General features: G+C 38.4%; 1 protein-coding gene across 4 annotated transcripts in view; it reads right to left on the reverse strand.

Moving 5' to 3' along the window:
• Positions 1–20,814, reverse strand: part of CENPC (centromere protein C) — a 91,606-nt gene that overhangs the window by 62,227 nt on the left and 8,565 nt on the right. For all 4 annotated transcript variants that reach the window (XR_004349971.1, XM_032632504.1, XM_032632503.1 and 1 more), the window contains exon 5: positions 8,426–8,531. Coding sequence is in view for 3 of the 4 variants with exons in the window: in XM_032632504.1 (XP_032488395.1) it covers positions 8,426–8,531 (106 nt within the window). In the remaining variant the exon portion in view is untranslated. The remainder of the gene's footprint in view (positions 1–8,425; positions 8,532–20,814) is intronic.

A 20,814-nucleotide genomic window follows, 5' to 3' on the forward strand; every position in this document is an offset into this window, starting at 1 on the left:
GGTACTTGTACATCTGTGCTCACAGCAACATTATTCACAAAAGACAAAAGGTGGAAACCACCTAAATGTCCATCAATGGATAAATGGACAAAACAAAATATGGTATACATACAGTGAAATATTATTCAGCTTTATAAAGGAAATCCTGACACACGCTACAACCTGGCTGACACTTGAGGACATTATGCTAAGTGAAATAAGCCAGTTGCAAAAGGACAAAAGCTGAACAATTCCACTCATATGAGGTATTTAGAGTAGTCAAATTCAGAAACAGAATGTAGAAGTGTGGTTACCAGAGGCTGGGGGGTACGGGGAGATTGTTTAATGGGTTCAGTTTTGCAAGATGAATAAGTTCTGTGGATGGATGGTGGTGACAGTTGGACAACCTGACTGTCCTTAATGCCAAAGAACTGTACACTTAAAAATGTTTAAAATGGTAAATTTTGTTATATTATTTTACCGTAATTTTTTAAAATCATTTTTAAAAAGGAATAAAGAGCACAAACAGTGATGTATGTGTAAATATAAACACTGACTGATTAAAACAAAAATAAAGTCTTATAGAGATAAAAGATATCAAAATACATAGCGGAATTAAAATAGAGGATAACAGGAATAAAATATATGACAACAGTATGTCAGTTGGGAATTAGGGAGTTGTTCTAGTTACTCTGTCTGCATAATAAGCAACTCCATGCCTTGGCTGCATAAACCAACCATATATTATGTTCACTTATTCTGTGGGGCCAGAATTTGGCAGGGCACAAGCAGGGATGACTTGTCTCTACTCCATGAAGTCTGGGGCCTGGAACGATTTGAAAGCTTGCTTACTCACATGTCTAACATCTGAGGCTGGCAGGAGGACGAAGAAATATTGCTGTCTATGTATGTCTGCAAGTAGGCTAGTTTGGGCTTCCTCACAGCATGATGTCTGGGTTATAAGGCAGAGTGTATCCTAAGAGGGAAATAAGGAGAAAGGGAGGGAGCCAAGCAGAAGCCCTTTATGTCCTAACCTTGGAAGTCACACAGTATCACATATACCAAATTCTATGATATATGATGTGATATGATATGATATATGATATGATACAAACAACCTCACTTACGGGGGTGAGGAAAAATGCTGACCTAAGTAAGGTTAGAAATGGAGTCTGTAAAACTAAAAGCTAAAGAAATTGTACATAACATTGTCATACTAAGTGAAGTAAGTCATACAGACAAAGACAAATATTATATGATATCACTTATATGTGAAATCTGAAAAATAAAACACAAACAGACTCACAGACACAAAACAAACTTATGGTTACCGAAGAGGAAGGAGGGAGAAGGATAAATTAGGAGTACGGGATTAACAGATACACATTGTCATATATAAAATAGATAAACAACAAGGATGTATTGTGTAGCACAGGGACTATATTCAGTATCTTATAATAACCTATAATGGAAAAGAATCAAGAAAAAAGTATATGTATGTATACACATACACATATATATATATATAACCAAATCACTTTTGCTGTACACCTGAAACTAACACAATATTGTAAATTAAGTACAATAAAGAAATTGTACATAAGCACTGTACTCCAGTAGATAAAATTGTTTTCCATGGGTTTAAGTCAACAATTCTGATACTGTTATACATGTATATAGGAATAAAAAGTTAAGTAGGTAGATGGTGAATGGTAAGTGCCAAGTTTCTTACACACAGAGTGGATGTTTACAGATAAGCAAGGCAAAGAAGCAAGAATAACCCATGTGGTAATAAATTACGGTTGGAAACATCAATATGAATTCATGTTTAACTTAATACAGATACAGTTACACAGAAAAATATTTATAGATATGTGTATATATACCAGTTACCATACACACATATATTTCCTTGCTCTGTCAGTTGAGACAGTCTTGAAGCATTAACGCCCCAGGAGAAACAGCACACCTAGCACCCAGATCTTGGTTCCTAATACCATTCTCCAGTAAGAGGAACCACTGGCTCCTTGGAGAAATGGCTGATTCTAGGGTAAGTTGGGCCTGGAGCATCCTGTAGTTCCAGAAGGTAAGGAAATGTTAAAAACAACAGCAATAACAACAAAAATGGGGTCCATCAAAGGGGCATAGGAGCCAGTGAAAGAGCTTTCTAATGGCCAAAGCTGGAACAGTTTGAGTAATAAATTTAATAAAATAGTACTGGATTATAAACTAAAGTATAAAAAAAAGTTTCTACCTCAAAAACTAAAAAAAGGAGCAAAATAAACCCAAACCAAGGACAAGAATGGAGAAAATAAGAGCAGAAATCAATGAAACTAAAAACAGGAAAAAACTTACTGAAACAAGAAGCTAGTTCTTTTAAAACAGTGAATAAAAATGATAATCCTGTAACAAAATTAACAAAGGCAAAAAGACAAGACACAAATCAACAATATCCAGAATAAAACGGTATATCACAACAGATCCTGCAGCCATTAAAAGGATAACAAAGTGGGGCTTCCCTGGTGGGCAGTGGTTGAGAGTCCGCCTGCCAAGGCAGGGGACACGGGTTCATGCCCCGGTCCAGGAAGATCCCACATGCCGCGGAGTGGCTAGACCCGTGAGCCATGGCCGCTGAGCCTGCGTGTCCAGAGCCTGTGCTTCGCAACGGGAGAGGCCACAACAGTGAGAAGCCCGTGTACCACAAAAAAAAAGAAAAAAAAAAAAGGATAACGAAGTAATACTATGTACAACTTTATGCTGATAAACTCAACAACTTAGAAGAAATGGACCAATTCTTCAAAAACCATAAACTATCAAAAATGTGCCAAGATAAAATAAATAACCTAAATAGTCCTGTAACTACTAGAGAACTGAATTTGTAACTTAAAAGCTCTTGAAAAAGAAATGCCACAGACCAGATGATATCACTGGAGAATATTATACCAAAAAATCAGAGAATTAAAATTAATTTTACATAAGCCCTTCTAGGAATTAGAAGGGGGAATAATTTCCAACTCATTTTATAAGGTTGGTGAGCATTACCTTGATACCAAAACCATACAAATACAGCATAAAAAAGAAAACTACAGACCACTATCTCTCATTAATTTAGATGCAAAAAATTCTCAAAATTTTAGCAACTGCATCAAACAATGTATAAAAATTAGTAATACAACATAATTGATATTTATGGTCAACTGCACTCAACAATGGAATACTTGTTTTTCAAGTGCCCATGAAGCATTCATAAAGGCAGACAATATCTTGGGTCATAAAACAAATAAAACAAATCTTCACAAATTTTAAAGAACTAAAATGAAATGACATAGTGTATATATGCTATGCCATAAAGAAATCAAGACTAGAAATCACTAAGGGAAAGACAACAGGAAAGTCCAGAAGTATATTCATTTAGCATAATGTTTCTAAGGTTCTTCCATGTTGTAGCATGTATCAGAACTTCATTCCTTTTTATGGCTGAATAATATTCCACTCTACACATGTACCACATGTTGTTTGTCCATTCACTCGTTCATGGGACACTTTGGTTGTTTCCACCTTTTGGGTATTATGAATCATACTGCTATGAACATTGGGGTATAAGTATCTGTTTGAGTTCCTGTTTTCAATTCTTTTGAATATAAACCTAGAAGTAGAAATGCTACTTAATACCTAATTTTTTGAGGAACCACCAAACTTTTTCCACTGGCTGCATAATGCATGTGGGTTTCTATAAATTCCACATCCTCAACATCTTTTATTTAAAAAGTAATAATATCCATCCTAATATGTATAAAGTGGTATCTCTGTGGGGTTTTGATTTGCATTTCCCTAATGACTAACAATGTTGAACAACTTTTCATGTAGTTGTTATCAGCTTGCCAGATGCATAGCAAGCCAAAATGCTGAGACAACAAAGTTTGCAGCAAAGAGAGGGTTTATTTGCAAGGCAGCCAAGCAAGATGATCTGAGGCATGGGGAGCTTGGGGAAAGGTGACTGAAAAAAAGTTGCAATAATCATCACTCTGCACAGGCCTCTGCACGGTCAAAAGGTTACTGGAGTGGACCCTTAAGCATAACCAGTTGAAGGGTGGTCCTATTCAGTCTTAACCAGCTCAGCACAAACTAGATGCAGCTGACCTGAAGTTCCCAGAAAACAACTCAGGCAAATATCTTGTTCAGGTTATAAGCCACTTGAAGGACATGCAAGTCTGAAAGCAAACTCAATTAGTGAAGGCAGGTAAAACACATTCATTGGCCAACTGGACAAATGTCTATTCAAGTCCTCTTTTCAGTTGGGATGTTTATGTTTGTTGTTGTTGAGTTACAGGAAGTCTTTACGTATTCTGGATATAAATCCCTTATTACAGGGGTCCCCAACCCCCAGGCCACGGACCAGTACTGGTCCATGGCCTGTTAGGAACTGGGCCACACAGCAGGAGGTGAGCAGTAGGTGAATGAGCAAAGCTTCACCTGTATTTACAGCTGCTCTCCATTGCTCGCATTACCACCTGAGCCCCACCTCCTGTCAGATCATCTGTGGCATTAGATTCTCATAGGAGCACGAACCCTACTGTGAACTGCACACGCAAGGGATCTAGCTTGCATGCTCCTTATGAGAATCTAATGTGAGGTAGAACAGAGGTGGTGACTCTAGCGCTGGGGAGCAGATGCAAATACAGATTATCATTAGCAGAGAGGTCTGACTGCACAGAGACCATAATAAATCAATTGCTTGCAGACTCATATCAAAACCCTATCAGTGACTGGCAAGTGAAAACAAGCTCAGGGCTCCCACTGATGCTGCATTATGGTGAGTTGTATAATTATTTCATTGGATCTTACAATGTAATAATAATAGAAATAAAGTACACAATAAAGGTAATGTGCTTGAATCATACCAAAACCACCCGCCCCCCCCACCCCCAGTCCATGGAAAAATTGTCTTCCACAAAACCGCTCCATGGTGCCAAAAAGGTTGGAGACCACTGCCTTATGAGATATACTATATGCAATTATTTTCCCCCATTTTGTGGGTTATCCTTTCATGCTATTGATAGTACCCTTCACACACTTTTGAAGGACATAAATATATGACATATTTGTTCTTAAGTAGAAAACCTAAATGACGCAAAAATATGAATTTTCACAAAATTACTATACAAATTAAATGCAACTTTAGTTAAAATCACAACAAAATTTTATTGGAAACTGAATAAACAAAATTCATAGAAATTAAAAAGGTCTAAGAATGGCAGAAGAGTGGCATGTATCAGAAGTATATATATAAATAGATACCTTTATATCAGCATGTGCTATAAAACTACAATTAGTAAAACAGTATTGTGTTGACATTAAGAATAAACAAATGGACCGAAATTCAAAAGTATATTGAATGATATATGAGATTTAATACATGATAAAAGTAGCACATTCATATGAGAATGAATTATGTAATTAATAAAAGGAACTAGCACAACTGACTAAAGGCACTAAAGCACATTCCAGATGGATTAAGAATTTAAATTAAAAAGAAAAAAAGATGTTAAGATGAAAATCTAAGATATTACATATACCATTAGGATAAAACAGACCTTTTAACCAAAACAGGAAACTCAAAAGCTATTGAAAAAAACAAACACACACACATTTGACAATTAAAATAAAAAACGTTATCCATCATATAAGATACTATAACCAAAATCTGTAATAGTCTAGGGATCATTTGGAAAAATATCTGATAAATAACAGATAAATTACACAAATTACAGATAAACAGTTACAGATACTCAATTTAAAGATCTCCCATAAACTAGAAAAAACAAATGGGCAAAGGATATGAAAAGATAAAAAGGTATTTCAGGGCTTCCCTGGTGGCGCAGTGGTTGAGAGTCCGCCTGCCGATGCAGGGGACACGGGTTCGTGCCCCGGTCTGGGAGGATCCCACATGCCGCGGAGCGGCTGGGCCCGTGAGCCATGGCCGCTGAGCCTGCGCGTCCGGAGCCTGTCCTCCGCAACGGGAGAGGCCACAACAGTGAGAGGCCCGCGTAACGCATTAAAAAAAAAAAAAAAAAAAAAAAAAAAAAAAAAAAAAGGTATTTCAAATAGCCAGTAAACTTATGAAAAGGTGTTCAAACTCAGTGATAATCACTAAAGTAATATTGAGATCATTTAATAGTGATCAAATTGGCAAAAAGTTCAATAGAATAGTAAATACTCTATCAGGTGAAAGGTACTTTCTTACATTGCTTGTATAAAAGGAAATTGTAAAAGCCTCTTCTGAAAGCACGCGTGCACGCACACACACGTTTATATGTGTTCGTTCAGGAGCACCAATGAAGATATGGAAGGATTCAAGGCTACCTCAGCAGGATGAGGGGAGTAATGATTAGTAGCTTTTTCTTTTAAATCTTTGACTCACCTCAAATGAAGGACTTTTCTAATTTGAAAAATGCAAATAAAACTTTAAAAACTGGCAGCACATATAAATGACTGAAGGAAATGCAACAGAGAGAAAAAGAACACTGACCACATATGTTCAAATATCAAATCATTATGTTGTATTCCTGAAACTAATATTATGTAAATTATACCTTAGTTAAAAAAAAAATGCTCAAGGAGCCCATGGAGAGGCCCACATGGGAGGAAATTAAGGCTTCCTGCCAGCAGCCAGACCCACATGAGTGTCATCTTGGAAATTCATCCTTAGCCCCAGTCAAGCCTTCAGATGACTGCAACCCTGGCCATCATCTTGACTACCACCTCATGAGATTACAAGCCAGCACCACCCAACTAAGCTGCTTCTGAATTCCTGACCCACAGAAACTGTATGATGATAAATATTTAAAAAAAAAAAAAAAAGAAAAGAAAAATCTACTTGAAAACTCTTAAAGCTATGGTCCCTATAATAATTCTTAGTTAATGTCTCTTACCACATCCTATGAACAATGCTCCTACCACTAAAACAAAAACACACATAATAATCAGATAAAACTTATTATTCCGCAAATCAAAACAACAATGAGGTACCACCTCACACCGGTCGGAATGGCCATCATTAAAAAGTACAAATAATAAATGCTGGAGAGGGTGTGGAGAAAAGGGAACCCTCTTACACTGTTGGTAGGAATGTAAATTGGTGCAGCCACTATAGAAAACAGTATGAAGGTTCCTCAAAACACTAAAAATAGGGTTTCCCTGGTGGCGCAGTGGTTGAGAGTCCACCTGCCGATGCAGGGAACACGGGTTCGTGCCCCGGTCCAGAAAGATCCCACATGGCGCAGAGCAGCTGGGCCCATGAGCCATGGCCGCTGAGCCTACACATCCAGAGCCTGCGCCTCTGGAGCCTGTGCTCTACAACAGGAGAGGCCACAACAGTGAGAGGCCCGTGTACCGCAAAAAAAAAAAAAAAAAAACTAAAAACAGAGTTGCCAAATGATCCAGCAATCCCACTCCTGGTCATATACCCAGATAAAATGATAATTTGAAAAGATACTTGCACCCCTTTGTTCATAGCAGCACTATTTACAATAGCCAAGACATGGAAACAACCTAAATGTCCACAGTTGGATGAATGGATAAAGATGTGGCACATATATACAATGGAATATTACTCAGCCATTAAAAAGAAAGAAGTAATGCCACTTGCAGCAACATGGATAGACCTAGAGATTATCAGACTAAATGAAGTAAGTCAGAAAGACAAATACCATATATCACTTATATGTGGAATCTAAAATAAAACACAAATGAACATATGTATGAAACAAAAATGAACTCACAGATATAAAGAACACACTTGTGGTTGCCGAGGGGAAGTGGGGAGGGAAGGATTGGGAGCTTGGGATTAGCAGATGCAAACTATTATATATAGGACGGATAAACAACAAGGTTCTACTATAGCACAGGGAACTATATTCAGTATCCTATGATAAGCCATGATGGAAAAGAATATATATGTATAACTGAGTCACTCTGCTGTGTAGCAGAAATTAAACACAACATTGTAAATCAACTATATTTCAATAAAATTAAAAAAAAAACTTATTCATGTTTTTAAAAAAAAAAAATACACTGACAGTGGACTTAAGAGGGACCCAGAAACAACTTCATCCATTTCACAATTCTGTCTAGGCTGACCCTGACCTTGTGACTCAAGCCAACATGTGTGCTACCTTCAGCATTTCTCTTTTCTTTTTTTTTGCAGTACGTGGGCCTCTCACTGTTGTGGCCTCTCCTGTTGCGGAGCACAGGCTCCGGACGCACAGGCTCAGCGGCCATGGCTCACGGGCCCAGCCGCTCCGCGGCATGTGGGATCTTCCCGAACCGGGGCACGAACCCGTGTACCCTGCATCAGCAGGCGGACTCTCAACCACTGCGTCACCAGGGAAGCCCCTAACTCTTTAAATATATCTAGGCAAATATCACCCATGGGGATGCTACCAACCTGATTTGTTGACAGCTTCACTTGGTTCCACAATTAACTGCAGAGGGGCTTCTTTCTTCCTTGAAGAAACTGTACCTGACTTTGGATGTGATTTCTGGCACTGAGTCTAAAAGAGATACAACATTAGATCTATTCTATTAAATTACCAATTTTGATTAAACACATTTGTTCTTAAATTGAAAAAAGAAAGTATTTTTAAAAACAATAAACCAGCTGGTAAAGCTGCATACTTAACTCCTTAGAAACCAATTTCATAGTAAAGCTGAAATTTCATATAACCTATCACAGAAGCAATGTTGCTCTGAACAACTTTTAAAAACCTATTCTGCCAGAAGACTGGATAAATAAATTACCGTATAGTCATATATCACAATATCACAAATACAACAGTGAAAGGAACAAACTACAGCATACATGATTATGTTAAACAAAAAGAAAGTCACACAAGTATATAATTTCATTTAAGATAAGTTCAGAATAGATGCAAAAACATGTAAAACACTAAATATATATAGTATTTAGAAATTCACTCTATGCAGGAAAGAGTTAATGCACCAGGCCTGATCACTTAAAAACCTGCTTACAGGACTAGCCCTTGACTGGCACACAGAGTCTTGGCTTTCAGAATGTTTCCTCCATTACCAACTGGAAACTGTTACGCCAGCCTGCCTAGACTGTTTATATAAACAATGTGATTTATGGTGAACACCTTCCTTCTTTCCTTCAGAGAATACAGAATTTTGGTGGGCAGAAGGTACCAGTATAACCAGCTCCCAATAAAAACAGGCTAAATCTCAAAAGGCTTCCCAGGGCAGAAAGACTGTACATGTTTTATAGCATTTTACTGCTGGATGCAAAGAGTGCACTCTGTGTGGCCCCTTTGGAGAGCCTGACATGGATTCCACCATACTCTGCCTGATGCGTACTTTTCTCTTACTGATCTGGCTGTGTATCCTGACTATATGCCTATAACAAATCTCAGTCATGAGTACAACTAACTACAAGTGGAGTCTCATGAGTCCTATCTAGTGAAGCACCCAACATGTGAATGGTAGCAGGACCTGTCTTAAGTAGTGAAAGAAATATTGACACAAATGTCAGCACACACGCACATGTGGTAAAGCTATAAAGCAAAAGATGGGAATGATGAACATGAAATTCAACACAGTGGTTACCTCTGTGCAGGGAGGAGAGGCAAAAGAATAAGATCACAAAGGGGCACACAGGTGCTTCAAAGGTACTGGTATTTCTAACATTGAGAAATGGCCACATGGGTGTTCATTTATGTTATTTTTAATACCTTATGTACATAACATGCTTTCTTTTGAAAATTTGAAATATATCAAGTCGTAAATTTTTTAATTCTAGAAAAGAAATCTCATTCACACATTACAAGTGGGAAAGTAAACTAATAGACCATTCTGAAGAAAAAATTGACAATACTTAATTTCGTTTTAAAAGTACATATCCTAGAGAAATTCAATTTACAAATGCAAACAAGGAGGCATAAACAAAGGTGTTCAATACATCATTATTATAATGAATAGAGGGAAAAAAATCTAAAACTCTACCAATAGGGAAATATGTAAATAATGGAGCCACTACATTGCTAGTTCAGCAGATACACTATGGAACTCAATTATGTAAAGTAACAAAAGCAAGTTTTCATTATATTCTACTCCCTTTTGAAACCTCACCAGGATTTTTTTAAATGCATTCTTTTTTTTTTTAATTTATTTTATTTATTTATTTTTGTCGGCATTGGGTCTTTGCTACTGTGCACAGGCTTTCTCTAGTTGTGGCGAGTGGGGGCTACTCTTCGTTGCAGTGTGCAGGCTCCTCATTGAAATGGTTCTCCTGTTGCGGAGCACGGACTCTAGGCGCACAGGCTTCAGTAGTTGTGGTACATGGGCTCAGTAGTTGTGGCTCGTGGGATCTAGAGTGCAGGTTCAGTAGCTGTGGCACACAGGCTTAGCTGTTCCATGGCATGTAGGATCTTCCCAGACCAGGGATCAAACTCGTGACCCCTGCATTGGCAGGCAGATTCTTAAGCAATGCATCACCAGGGAAGTCCCACTAAGGATTTTTTTAAATGTATAAACCCAGAAGGATGAAGAGAAAGAGAAGGGAGTAGATGAGAGACATCAATAAACTCTTTTAGGTTGGAAAGCAGATTAGTAGCAGCCCAGAAAGACCAGAAACATGCTAACAATGAAGTAAGCCCAAAAGCCAACAGATTTATGTTTAAGGAGAAACCCATAAGTTCAGTTTTTCAAGGTACAATGCACCTCTAAAAGAGGGGCTCCAGGTAGGGCCTGCAAACAGAAGAGTTGTTAAAGGATGTATGGGGGGAGCAGAGTCAAGATGGCAGAGTAGGAGGACATGGAATTTGTGTCTCCACACAGCTAGAGCATCTACCAGGCACTAGTGGGGGACCTCAGACACCTATGGGGACAGGAGGAACCCCCAAGTGACCAGGTGGGACACGTGGGGAGGAAAAGTAGAGGCTATACGGGACCAGTGCCCCTGAGGGGTGGCTGGGGGAGGGGAGGAGTTCCCATGTTCAGGAGGGGCCCACCCATGGCGAGGGGATTGGCAGGACAGGGAGAGACCTTCAGGGGATTGGGGAATCAGAGGGGAATGTGGCCAGAGTTTCCCCCAAGCTCTCGGTCCCCAGCTAGTCTGCTGGGGTCCCAGGCCAAAACCCCTACACTCAAGGTCCCCTCAGGCACTTTTTTTTTTTTTTTTTTTTGCGGTACGCGGGCCTCTCACTGTTGTGGCCTCTTCTGTTGCGGAGCACAGGCTCCGGATGTGCAGACTCAGTGGTCATGGCTCACGGGCCTAGCCGCTCCGCGGCATGTGGGATCTTCCCGGACCGGGGCACAAACCCATGTCCCCTGCATCGGCAGGCAGACCCTCAACCACTGTGCCACCAGGGAAGCCCCCCTCAGGGACTTTTCCAGCCCCATGGGTCTTGAACCTAGGTCCTGCCACCCCACAGCAAAGGCCTTCTCTGGTTTGTTTGGTTTTTTCTTTTTTTTTTTTTCCTGTTCTGGTTCTGTTTTCCCTTGTTGTTGTTTCACTTATACATATATTTTCTAATAAATTTTTACTTTTCTAATTTTATTTTATTTTTTATTCTTTGTTATACTTTTGCCTTTTGTTTTTGTTTTGTTTTGTTTTTCAGCCACACGGTGCAGCTTGTAGGATCTTGGCTCCCAAGCTGGGGGTCAGGCATGAGCTCCTATTGTGGGAACGCTGAGTCCAAACTGCTAGACTAACAGAGAACCTCATACCCCAGGGAATATTAATCAGAGTGAGGTTTCCCAGAGGTCCTCATCTTGGCACCAAGACCCAGCTCCACCCAACTGCTTGCAAGCTCCAGTGCCGGACGCCTCAGGCCAAACAACCTGTAAGACAGGAACACAGCCCCACCCACCAAAAAAATAAAAAGATGAGACGACAAAAAAATATGTTACAGATGAAGAAGCAAGGTAAAAACCTACAAGACCAAATAAATGAAGAAGAAATAGGCAACCAACCTGAAAAAGAATTCAGAGTAATGATGGTAAAGATGTTCCAAAATCTCAGAAATAGAATGGAGGCATGGATCGAGAAAATACAAGAAATATATAACAAAGACCTAGAAGAACTAAAAAACAAACAGTGATGAACATCACAATAACTAGAATGAAAAATACTCTAGAAGGAATCAATAGCAGAATACCTGAGGCGGAAGAACAAATAAGTGAGCTGAAAGAGAATAGTGGAAATAACTGCCCAAGAGCAGAATAAAGAAAAAAGAAAGAAGAGAATTGAGAACGGTCTCCGAGACCTCTGGGACAACATTAAATGCACCAATATCTGAATTATAGGGGTCCCAGAAGAAGAAAAGAAAGAGAAAGGGTCAGAAAAAATATTTGAAGAGATTATAGTTAAAAACTTCCCTAACATGGGAAAGGAAATAGCCACCCAAGTCCAGGAAGCACAGGGAGTCCTATACAGGATAAACCCTAGGAGAAACACACCAAGATACATATTAATCAAACTAACAAAAATTAAATTCAAAGCAAAAATACTAAAAGCAGCAAGGGTAAAGCAACAAATAACATACAAAGGAATCCCCACACAGTTATCAGCTTATTTTTCAGCAGAAACTCTGCAGGCCAGAAGGGAGTGGCAGGATATATTTCAAGTGATAAAAGGGAAAAACCTACAACCAAGATTACTCTACCCAGCAAGGATCTCATGCAGATTTGATGGACAAATCAAAATGTTTACAGATAAGCAAAAGTTAAGAGAATTCAGCACCACCAAACCAGCTTTATGACAAATGTGAAAGGAATTTCTCTAGGCGGAAAAGAAAAAGACCCACAAAAACAAACCAAGACAATTAAGAAAATGGTAATAGGAACATAGGTATCAATAATTACCTTGAATGTAAATGGATTAAATGCTCCGACCAAAATACACAGATTGGCTGAATGGATACAAAAACAAGACCCATATATATGCTGTCTACAAGAAACCCACTTCAGATCTAGGGACACATACAGACTGAAAGTGAGGAGATGAAAAAAGACATTCCATGAATATGGAAGTCAAAAGAAAGCTGGAGTAGCAATACTCATGTAAGACAAAACAGACTTTAAAATGAAGACTGTTACAAGAGATAAGGACACTACATAATGATCAAGAGATCCAAGAAGAAGATATAACAATTATAAGTATTTATGTACCCAACATAAACATAAGGCAAATGCTAGCAGCCATAAAAGGGGAAAACAACAGTAACACAATAATAGTGGGGGACTTAAAACACCCCACTCACACCAGAGGACAGATCGTCCAGACAGAAAATAAGTAATGAAATACCAGCTTTAAATGACACAATAGACCAGACAGGTTTAATTGAAATTTACAGGACATTCCACCCAAAAGCAGCAGAATACACTTTCTTCTCTAGTGCACATGGAACATTCTCCAGGATAGATCACATCTTGGGTCACAAATCAAGCCTCGCGTTATTTAAGAAAACTGAAATCGTATCAAGCATCTTTTCCGACCACACGGCTATGAGATTAGAAATCAATTACAGGAAAAAAACTGTAAAAAAAAAAAACATATGGAAGCTAAACAGTGTGCTGCTAAATAACCAAGAGATCACTGAAGAAATCAAAGAGGAAATAAAAAATACACAGAAACAAATGACAATGAAAACACAATGGCCCCAAACCTATGGGACACAGCAAAAGCAGTTCCAAGAGGGAAGTTTATACCAATTCAATGTCACCTCAAGAAACAAAAAAACTCTCAAATAAATGATCAAATCTTACACCTAAAGCAAAAAGAGAAAGAAGAACAAAGAAATCCCAAAATTAGTAGAAGGAAAGAAGTCATAAAGATCAGACCAGAAATAAATGAAACAGAAATGAAGAAAATAATAGCAAAGATCAATGAAACCAAAAGTTGGTTCTTTGAGAAGATAAACAAAATTGATAAACACTTAGCCAGGATCATCAAGAAAAAAAGGGAGAGAACTCAAATCAATAAAATTAGAAATGAGGGACTTCCCTGGTGGCACAGTGGTGAAGAATCATGCCTGCCAACGCAGGGGACACGGGTACAAGCCCTGGTGCAGGAAGATCCCACATGCCGCGGAGCAACTAAGCCCGTGCGCCACAACTACTGAACCTGCACTCCAGAGCCCATGAGCCACAACTACTGAGCCCATGAATCACAACTACTGAAGCCACTCACTCTAGGGCCTGTGCTTCGCAACAAATGAAGCCATAGCAATGAGAAGCATGCGCAGCACAACAAAGAGTAGCTCCCGCTCACCAAAACTAGAGAAAGCTCACGTGCAGCAACGAAGACCCAATGAAGACAAAAATAAATTAATTAAATAAATTTGTAAAAAAAAATGTTAGAAATGAAAAAGGAGCAATTACAACTGACATCACAGAAATACAAAGAATCATAAGACACTACTACAAGCAACTATATGCCAATAAAATGGAAAACCCAGAAGAAATGGACAAATTCTTGGAAAGGTACAAACTTCCAAGACTGAACCAAGAAGAAATAGAAAATATAAACAGACCAATCACAAGTAATGAAATCTAAACTGTAATTAAAAATCTTCCAACAAACAAAAGTCCAGGACCAGATGGCTTCACAGTTGAATTCTACCAAGCGTTTAGAGAAGAGTTAACACCTATCATTCTCTCAAACTCTTCCAAAAACTTGCAGAGAGATGAACACTCCCAAACTCATTCTGCGAGGCCACCATCACCCTGATACCAAAACCAGACAAAGATATCACAAGAAAAGAAAATTACAGACCAATATCACTGCTGAACATAGACGCAAAAATCCTTAACAAAATACTAGCAAACAGAATCTAACAACACATTAAAAGGATCATACACCATGATCAAGTGGGATTTATCCCAGGGATGCAAGGATTCTTCAATAAATGCAAATTAATCAATGTGATACACCACATTAACAAACTGAAGAATAAAAACCATATGATCATCTCAATAGATGAAGAAAAAGCTTCTGACAAAATTCAACACCCATTTATGATAAAAACTCTCCAGAAAGTGGGCTTAGATGGAACCTACCTCTACATAATAAAGGCCATATACAACAAACTCACAGCAAACATCATTCTTAGTGGGGAAAAACTGAAAGCATTTCCTCTAACATCAGGAACAAGACAAGGATGTCCACTCTCACCACTATTATTCAACATAGTTTTGGAAGTTTTAGCCACAGCAATCAGAGAAGAAAAAGAAATAAAAGGAATCCAAATTGGAAAAGAAGAAGTAAAACTGCCACTGTTTGCAGATGACATGATGCTATACATAGAGAATCCTAAAGATGCCACCAGAAAACTACTAGAGCTAATCAATGGATATGGTAAAGTTGCAGGATACAAAATTAATGCACAGAAATCTCTTGCATTCCTATACACTAACAACGAAAGATCAGAAAGAGAAATTAAGGAAACAATCCCATTCAGCATTGCAACAAAAAGAATAAAATAAAATACCTAGGAATACCTCCCTAAGGAGGCAAAAGACCTGTACACAGAAAACTGTAAAACACTGATGAAAGAAATCAACTGTAAAACACTGATGAAAGAAATCAAAGATGACACAAACAGATGGAGAGATATACCATGTTCTTGGATGGGAAGAATCAATACTGTGAAAATGACTACACTACACAAAGCAATCTACAGATTGAATGCAATCCCTATCAAATTACCAATGTCATTTTTCACAGAACTAGAACAAAAAAATTTTTTAATTTGTATGGCAGCACAAAAGACCCCAAATAGCCAAAGCAATCTTGCAAAAGAAAGATGGAGATGGAGGAATCAGGCTCCCTGACTTCAGACTGTACTACAAAGCTAGAGTCACCAAGACAGTATGGTACTGGCACAAAAACAGAAATACAGATCAATGGTACATGATAGAAAACCCAGAGATAAACCCACACACCTATGGTCAACTAACTTATGACAAAGGAGGCAAGAATATACAATGGAGAAAAGACAGCCTCTTCAATAAGTGGTGTTGGGAAAACTGGACAGCTACATATAAAAGAATGAAATTAGAACACTCCCTAACACCATACACAAAAATAAACTCAAAATGGATTACAGACCTAAACGTTAAGGCCAGACACTATAAAACTCTTAGAGGAAATCATAGGAAGAACATTCTAGGACATAAATCACAGCAAGGTCCTTTTTGACCCACCTCCTAGAGTAATGAAAATAAAAACAAAAATAAACAAATGGGACCTAATTAAACGTAAAAGCTTTTACACAGCAAAGGAAACCATAAACAAGATGAAAAGACAACCCTCAGAATGGGAGAAAATATTTGCAACGAAACAACAGACAAAGGATTAATCTCCAAATTATACAAACAGCTCAGCCAGCTCAATATAAAAAAAAACACAATCCAATCAAAAAATGAGTGGAAGACCTAAATAGACATTTCTCAGAACAAGTTATACAGATAGTCAACAAACATATGAAAAGATGCTCAACATCACTAATCATCAGAGAAATGCACATCAAAACTATAATGAGGTATCATCTCACACTGGTCAGAATGGCCATCATCAAAAAATCTACAAACAATAAATGCTGGAAAGGGTGAGGAGAAAAGGGAACCCTCCTGCACTGCTGGTGGGAATGTAAATTGATACAGCCACTGTGGAGAACAGTATGGAGATTCCTTAAAAAACTAAAAATAGAACTACCATATGACCCAGCAATCCCACTACCGGGCATATACCCTGAGAAACCGTAATTCAGAAAGACACATGTACCCCAACGTTCACTGCAGCAATATTTACAACAGCCAGGTCATGGAAACAACCTAAACGTCTACTGACAGATGAATGGATAAAAGAAGATGTGGTGTATATATATATATACATATATATATTTCATTCCATTTTATGTATATATATATGTATATGTATATATATACATATATATATACATATACATACATATGTACATATGTATATATATATATATATATATACATATATACGTTTCATTCCATTTCATTCCTTTTTATGGCTGAGTAATACTCCATTATATATATATATGTGTGTATATATAATGGAATATTACTCAGCCATAAAAAGGAATGAAATTGGGTCATCTGTGGATATGTGGATGGACCTAGAGTCTGTCATACAGAGTGAAGTAAGTCAGAAAGAGAAAAACAAATTTCATATATTAATGGATATATGTGGAATCTAGAAAAATAGTACAGGTGAACCTATTTCCAGGGCAGGAATAGAGACGCAGATGTAGTGGATGGACGTGTGAACATAGAGGCAGAAGGGGAGGGTGGGATGAACTGGGAGATTAGGTTTGATATAAAAACACTACCACGTGTAAAATAGATAGCTAGTGGGAACCTGCAGTATAGCACAGGGAGGACAGCTTGGTGCTCTGTGATGACCTAGAAGGGCAGGATGGTGGGGGATGCGAGGGAGGTCCAAGAGGCAGGGAATATATGTAGACATATAGCTGATTCACTGTGTTGTACAGCAGAAACTAACACAACATTGTAAAGCAATTATACTCCAATAGGAACTTGCCTGGTGGTGCAGTGGTTAAGAATCCGCCTGCCAATGCAGGGGACACAGGTTCGAGCCCTGGTCTGGGAAAATTCCACATGCCGCAGAGCAACTAAGCCCATGCACCACAACTACTGAGCCTGAGCTCTAGAGCCTGCGAGCCACAACCACTGAAGCCCACGCGCCTAAAGCCCATGCTCTGCAACAAGAAAAGCCACCGCAATGAGAAGCCTGCACACCGCAACCAAGAGTAGCCCCAGCTCGCCACAACTAGAGAAATCCCACGCGCAGCAACGAAGACCCAACGCAGCCAAAAATAAAAATAATAAAATAAAATAAATAAAAATTTAAAAAATTATACTCCAATAAAAAAAATTTCTGTAATAAATTTTTTTTTAATTTTTAAATGTAAGTATAGAAAGCAGTCAGTCACTGAGTCCCTCCTCTTCCTACCCAAACAGAAGATTAGATGTTTACTCCCTTGAGTTTTGAATCAGAGAGACTGTGAGCTCAAAGACATGAAATATAACTGAAGGTAAGAGTAACACATTGAAAACAGAAATATTAAGTGCAAGTATTCAAATTGCACCTTTCCCCTTGCTCACCTGGCTGAGAACACTCAGTTAGAATCAGACCCCTAAGCAGGAAAGAATTCTTTGTCAGAAAAACTTTATCAAGTCAAGAGAAAAAAACCTGCAGATATTAACAACTGGACATCCACAATGATGTGGCCCAGACAAATCATACCATGGTGAAATCTACCAATGTACAACTCTAACTCTGCAAATACAGCTTCCAATCACCATTTTAGTTTTTCTTCCTTAAAAGTGAGACCGATAAGGATCACTGGACCACTGGACATTTGACAAAAAGCTCTAGTGTAAAAGGTAATGAGCAAAGTAAGCAAAAAAGGTACTTGTATGAAACAGGAACTCTTAGAAGAAATCTTAATTAAAAGAATTAGAAGAACCTAACATCGAGGAATATCATGAAATTTCAAATCAATAAAGACAGATGACAAGATTCTCAAAGTTTGCAAACATGAAAAAATAGTGGCTCACAAAGGATCAAGGAATCAGAGCAACATTCTCAACAACACAAGAAACTTTAAAAAAAATAGAGCATGTCTTTAGAAGTCTGAAAAAGAATCATTTCCAGCCTAGAATTCTATACACATAATTACCCATCATGAGGGTAAAGTCATGGTATTTTCAAACATTTAAGGTCTTAAATTCTCAGAACACTACTAAAGGATGAGCCCCACCAAAAAAAAAAAAAAAGAAGAAAGAGGGCAAGAAATATGAGCTACAGAACAGGACAAAAGAGAAGGGACTTCCCTGGATGATAAACGGAAATCACATTGACAACACTTACGTGACAGGCCTAAAGGTGGACAGAAACAAAAAATAGAGAAGAAAGATCTAGGAAGGATAGCTCCAGAAAAAAATTGAAAATGATAAATTACTTGATGTGTCTATATACACTGAGAAAACATTTATAACTCTGTCACAGAAATTGGTGATAAATTAGTCAGAGGTGCACAGAATATCAACAAATTTAAAAACCAAGACAACTAAATCAAGAGAAAACTAAGAGATAAGCAAATGGCTAAGCAAACTGTGGTATATCCATACCACTCAGCAATAAAAAGAAACAAATTATTGATACACACAAAAACCCGGATGAATCTCCAGAGAATTATCCTGAGTGAAAAAGACAATTCCAAAAAGTTATATACTATATGACTCCATTTAAACAACATTCTTGAAATGACAAAACTGTAAAAATGAAGACTAGATTAGGGGTTTCAGGAGTTGACGGAGTAAGGGTGAGAGAGAAGTAACTTGTTATAAAAGGATAAGAGGGATCCTATAGTGATGGAATTTTTCTGTATCCTGTCTGTATCAGTCAATATCCTGGTTGTAATGCTGTACTATAGTTTTGCAAGATGTTACCTTTAGAGGAAACTAGGTAAACCATACACAGTCCTGAACTCTACTATTTGTTACAACTGCTATAAATCTACAATTATCTCAAAACAAAAGGCTTGATTTTAAAAAAAAAAAAGTAGAAGCTCCCAGTAATATCTCTCTATAGAGAAGGTTCTCCTTTTCTCCTTTTAAACAGATTGGATTGAAATGATTAGATCCTCACTCTCAAGGACTGAGCTGGGTCTGACATGACATTTTAGTAAGACTCAGTCCACTCGTAACCTGCCCTGTTCTTCAGAATGCCCTCTCCTGGGTTACTGAGAGCCTAGTGAGCCTATTTCGCCCTTAAAGATTGTGAGATATTCAGTTCAGCCTTTTAGAGGTTTTTGCTCAACTTTTTAGCCTCTGGCCTCAAATTGTTCAAAATGTGTCAAATGCCTATTGGTGGTGGGCCACTTTCCTGCAGTAGGACTTTACCTTCTTAGCACAGCAAGACTACATGTTTCAGTCCACCATTCTGGCCTAAAGTTCTTCACTACCTCAGAACTTACAAATGTTCTTTAAGGAAAAGTGGCTATCCATTTGAGGCACCTCCAGAATTCCAATTTGTCATGCCATCCCTGCACAAGTGACAAAATCTCTGCTTTCCCTCAGTGGACTCACACTGTCTGGACCAACCTAAAATCCTCAGCTTTTGCCCAAAATTAACAGATAGTCTCAGGGAAGAAAATGATCAACAGTCATCAACTCATATTCTAAGGATTCCACCCTTTGAAATTTTAGTTCATCTAGTCCTTGTTGCTTCCATAGCTCCACATGTCTCTAAAAACATGATTTGTTTGCATTTTATTATTATTTTTTTAACCAGCTCTTCAGCAGGAGTGTTGACTTACTGCAATCTGTTACATCCTTCCTAAAAGTGGAACCGCTACCATAACTTTGATACCAAAGTCCAACAAGAACATTTTGAGAAAAGAAAAAAAAAAAAAGACGATATTGTTCATGAACACAGATGAAAACATCTTAAATACTGGCAAACCCGGGACTTCCCTGGTGGCGCAGTGGTTGAGAATCTGCCTGCCAATGCAGGGGACACGGGTTCGAGACCTGGTCTGGGAAGATCCCACGTGCCACGGAGCAACTGGGCCCGTGAGCCATAACTACTGAGCCTGCGCGTCTGGAGCCTGTGCTCCGCAACAAGAGAGGCCGCGATAGTGAGAGGCCCGCGCACCACGATGAAGAGTGGCCCCCGCTCGCCGCAACTAGAGAAAGCCCTCGCACAGAAACGAAGACCCAACACAGCCAAAAATAAATAAATAAATAAAATTTTAAAAT

The sequence above is a fragment of the Phocoena sinus genome, chromosome 5, assembly GCF_008692025.1.
Source record: "Phocoena sinus isolate mPhoSin1 chromosome 5, mPhoSin1.pri, whole genome shotgun sequence".
Classification (NCBI taxonomy): Eukaryota; Metazoa; Chordata; class Mammalia; order Artiodactyla; family Phocoenidae; genus Phocoena; species Phocoena sinus.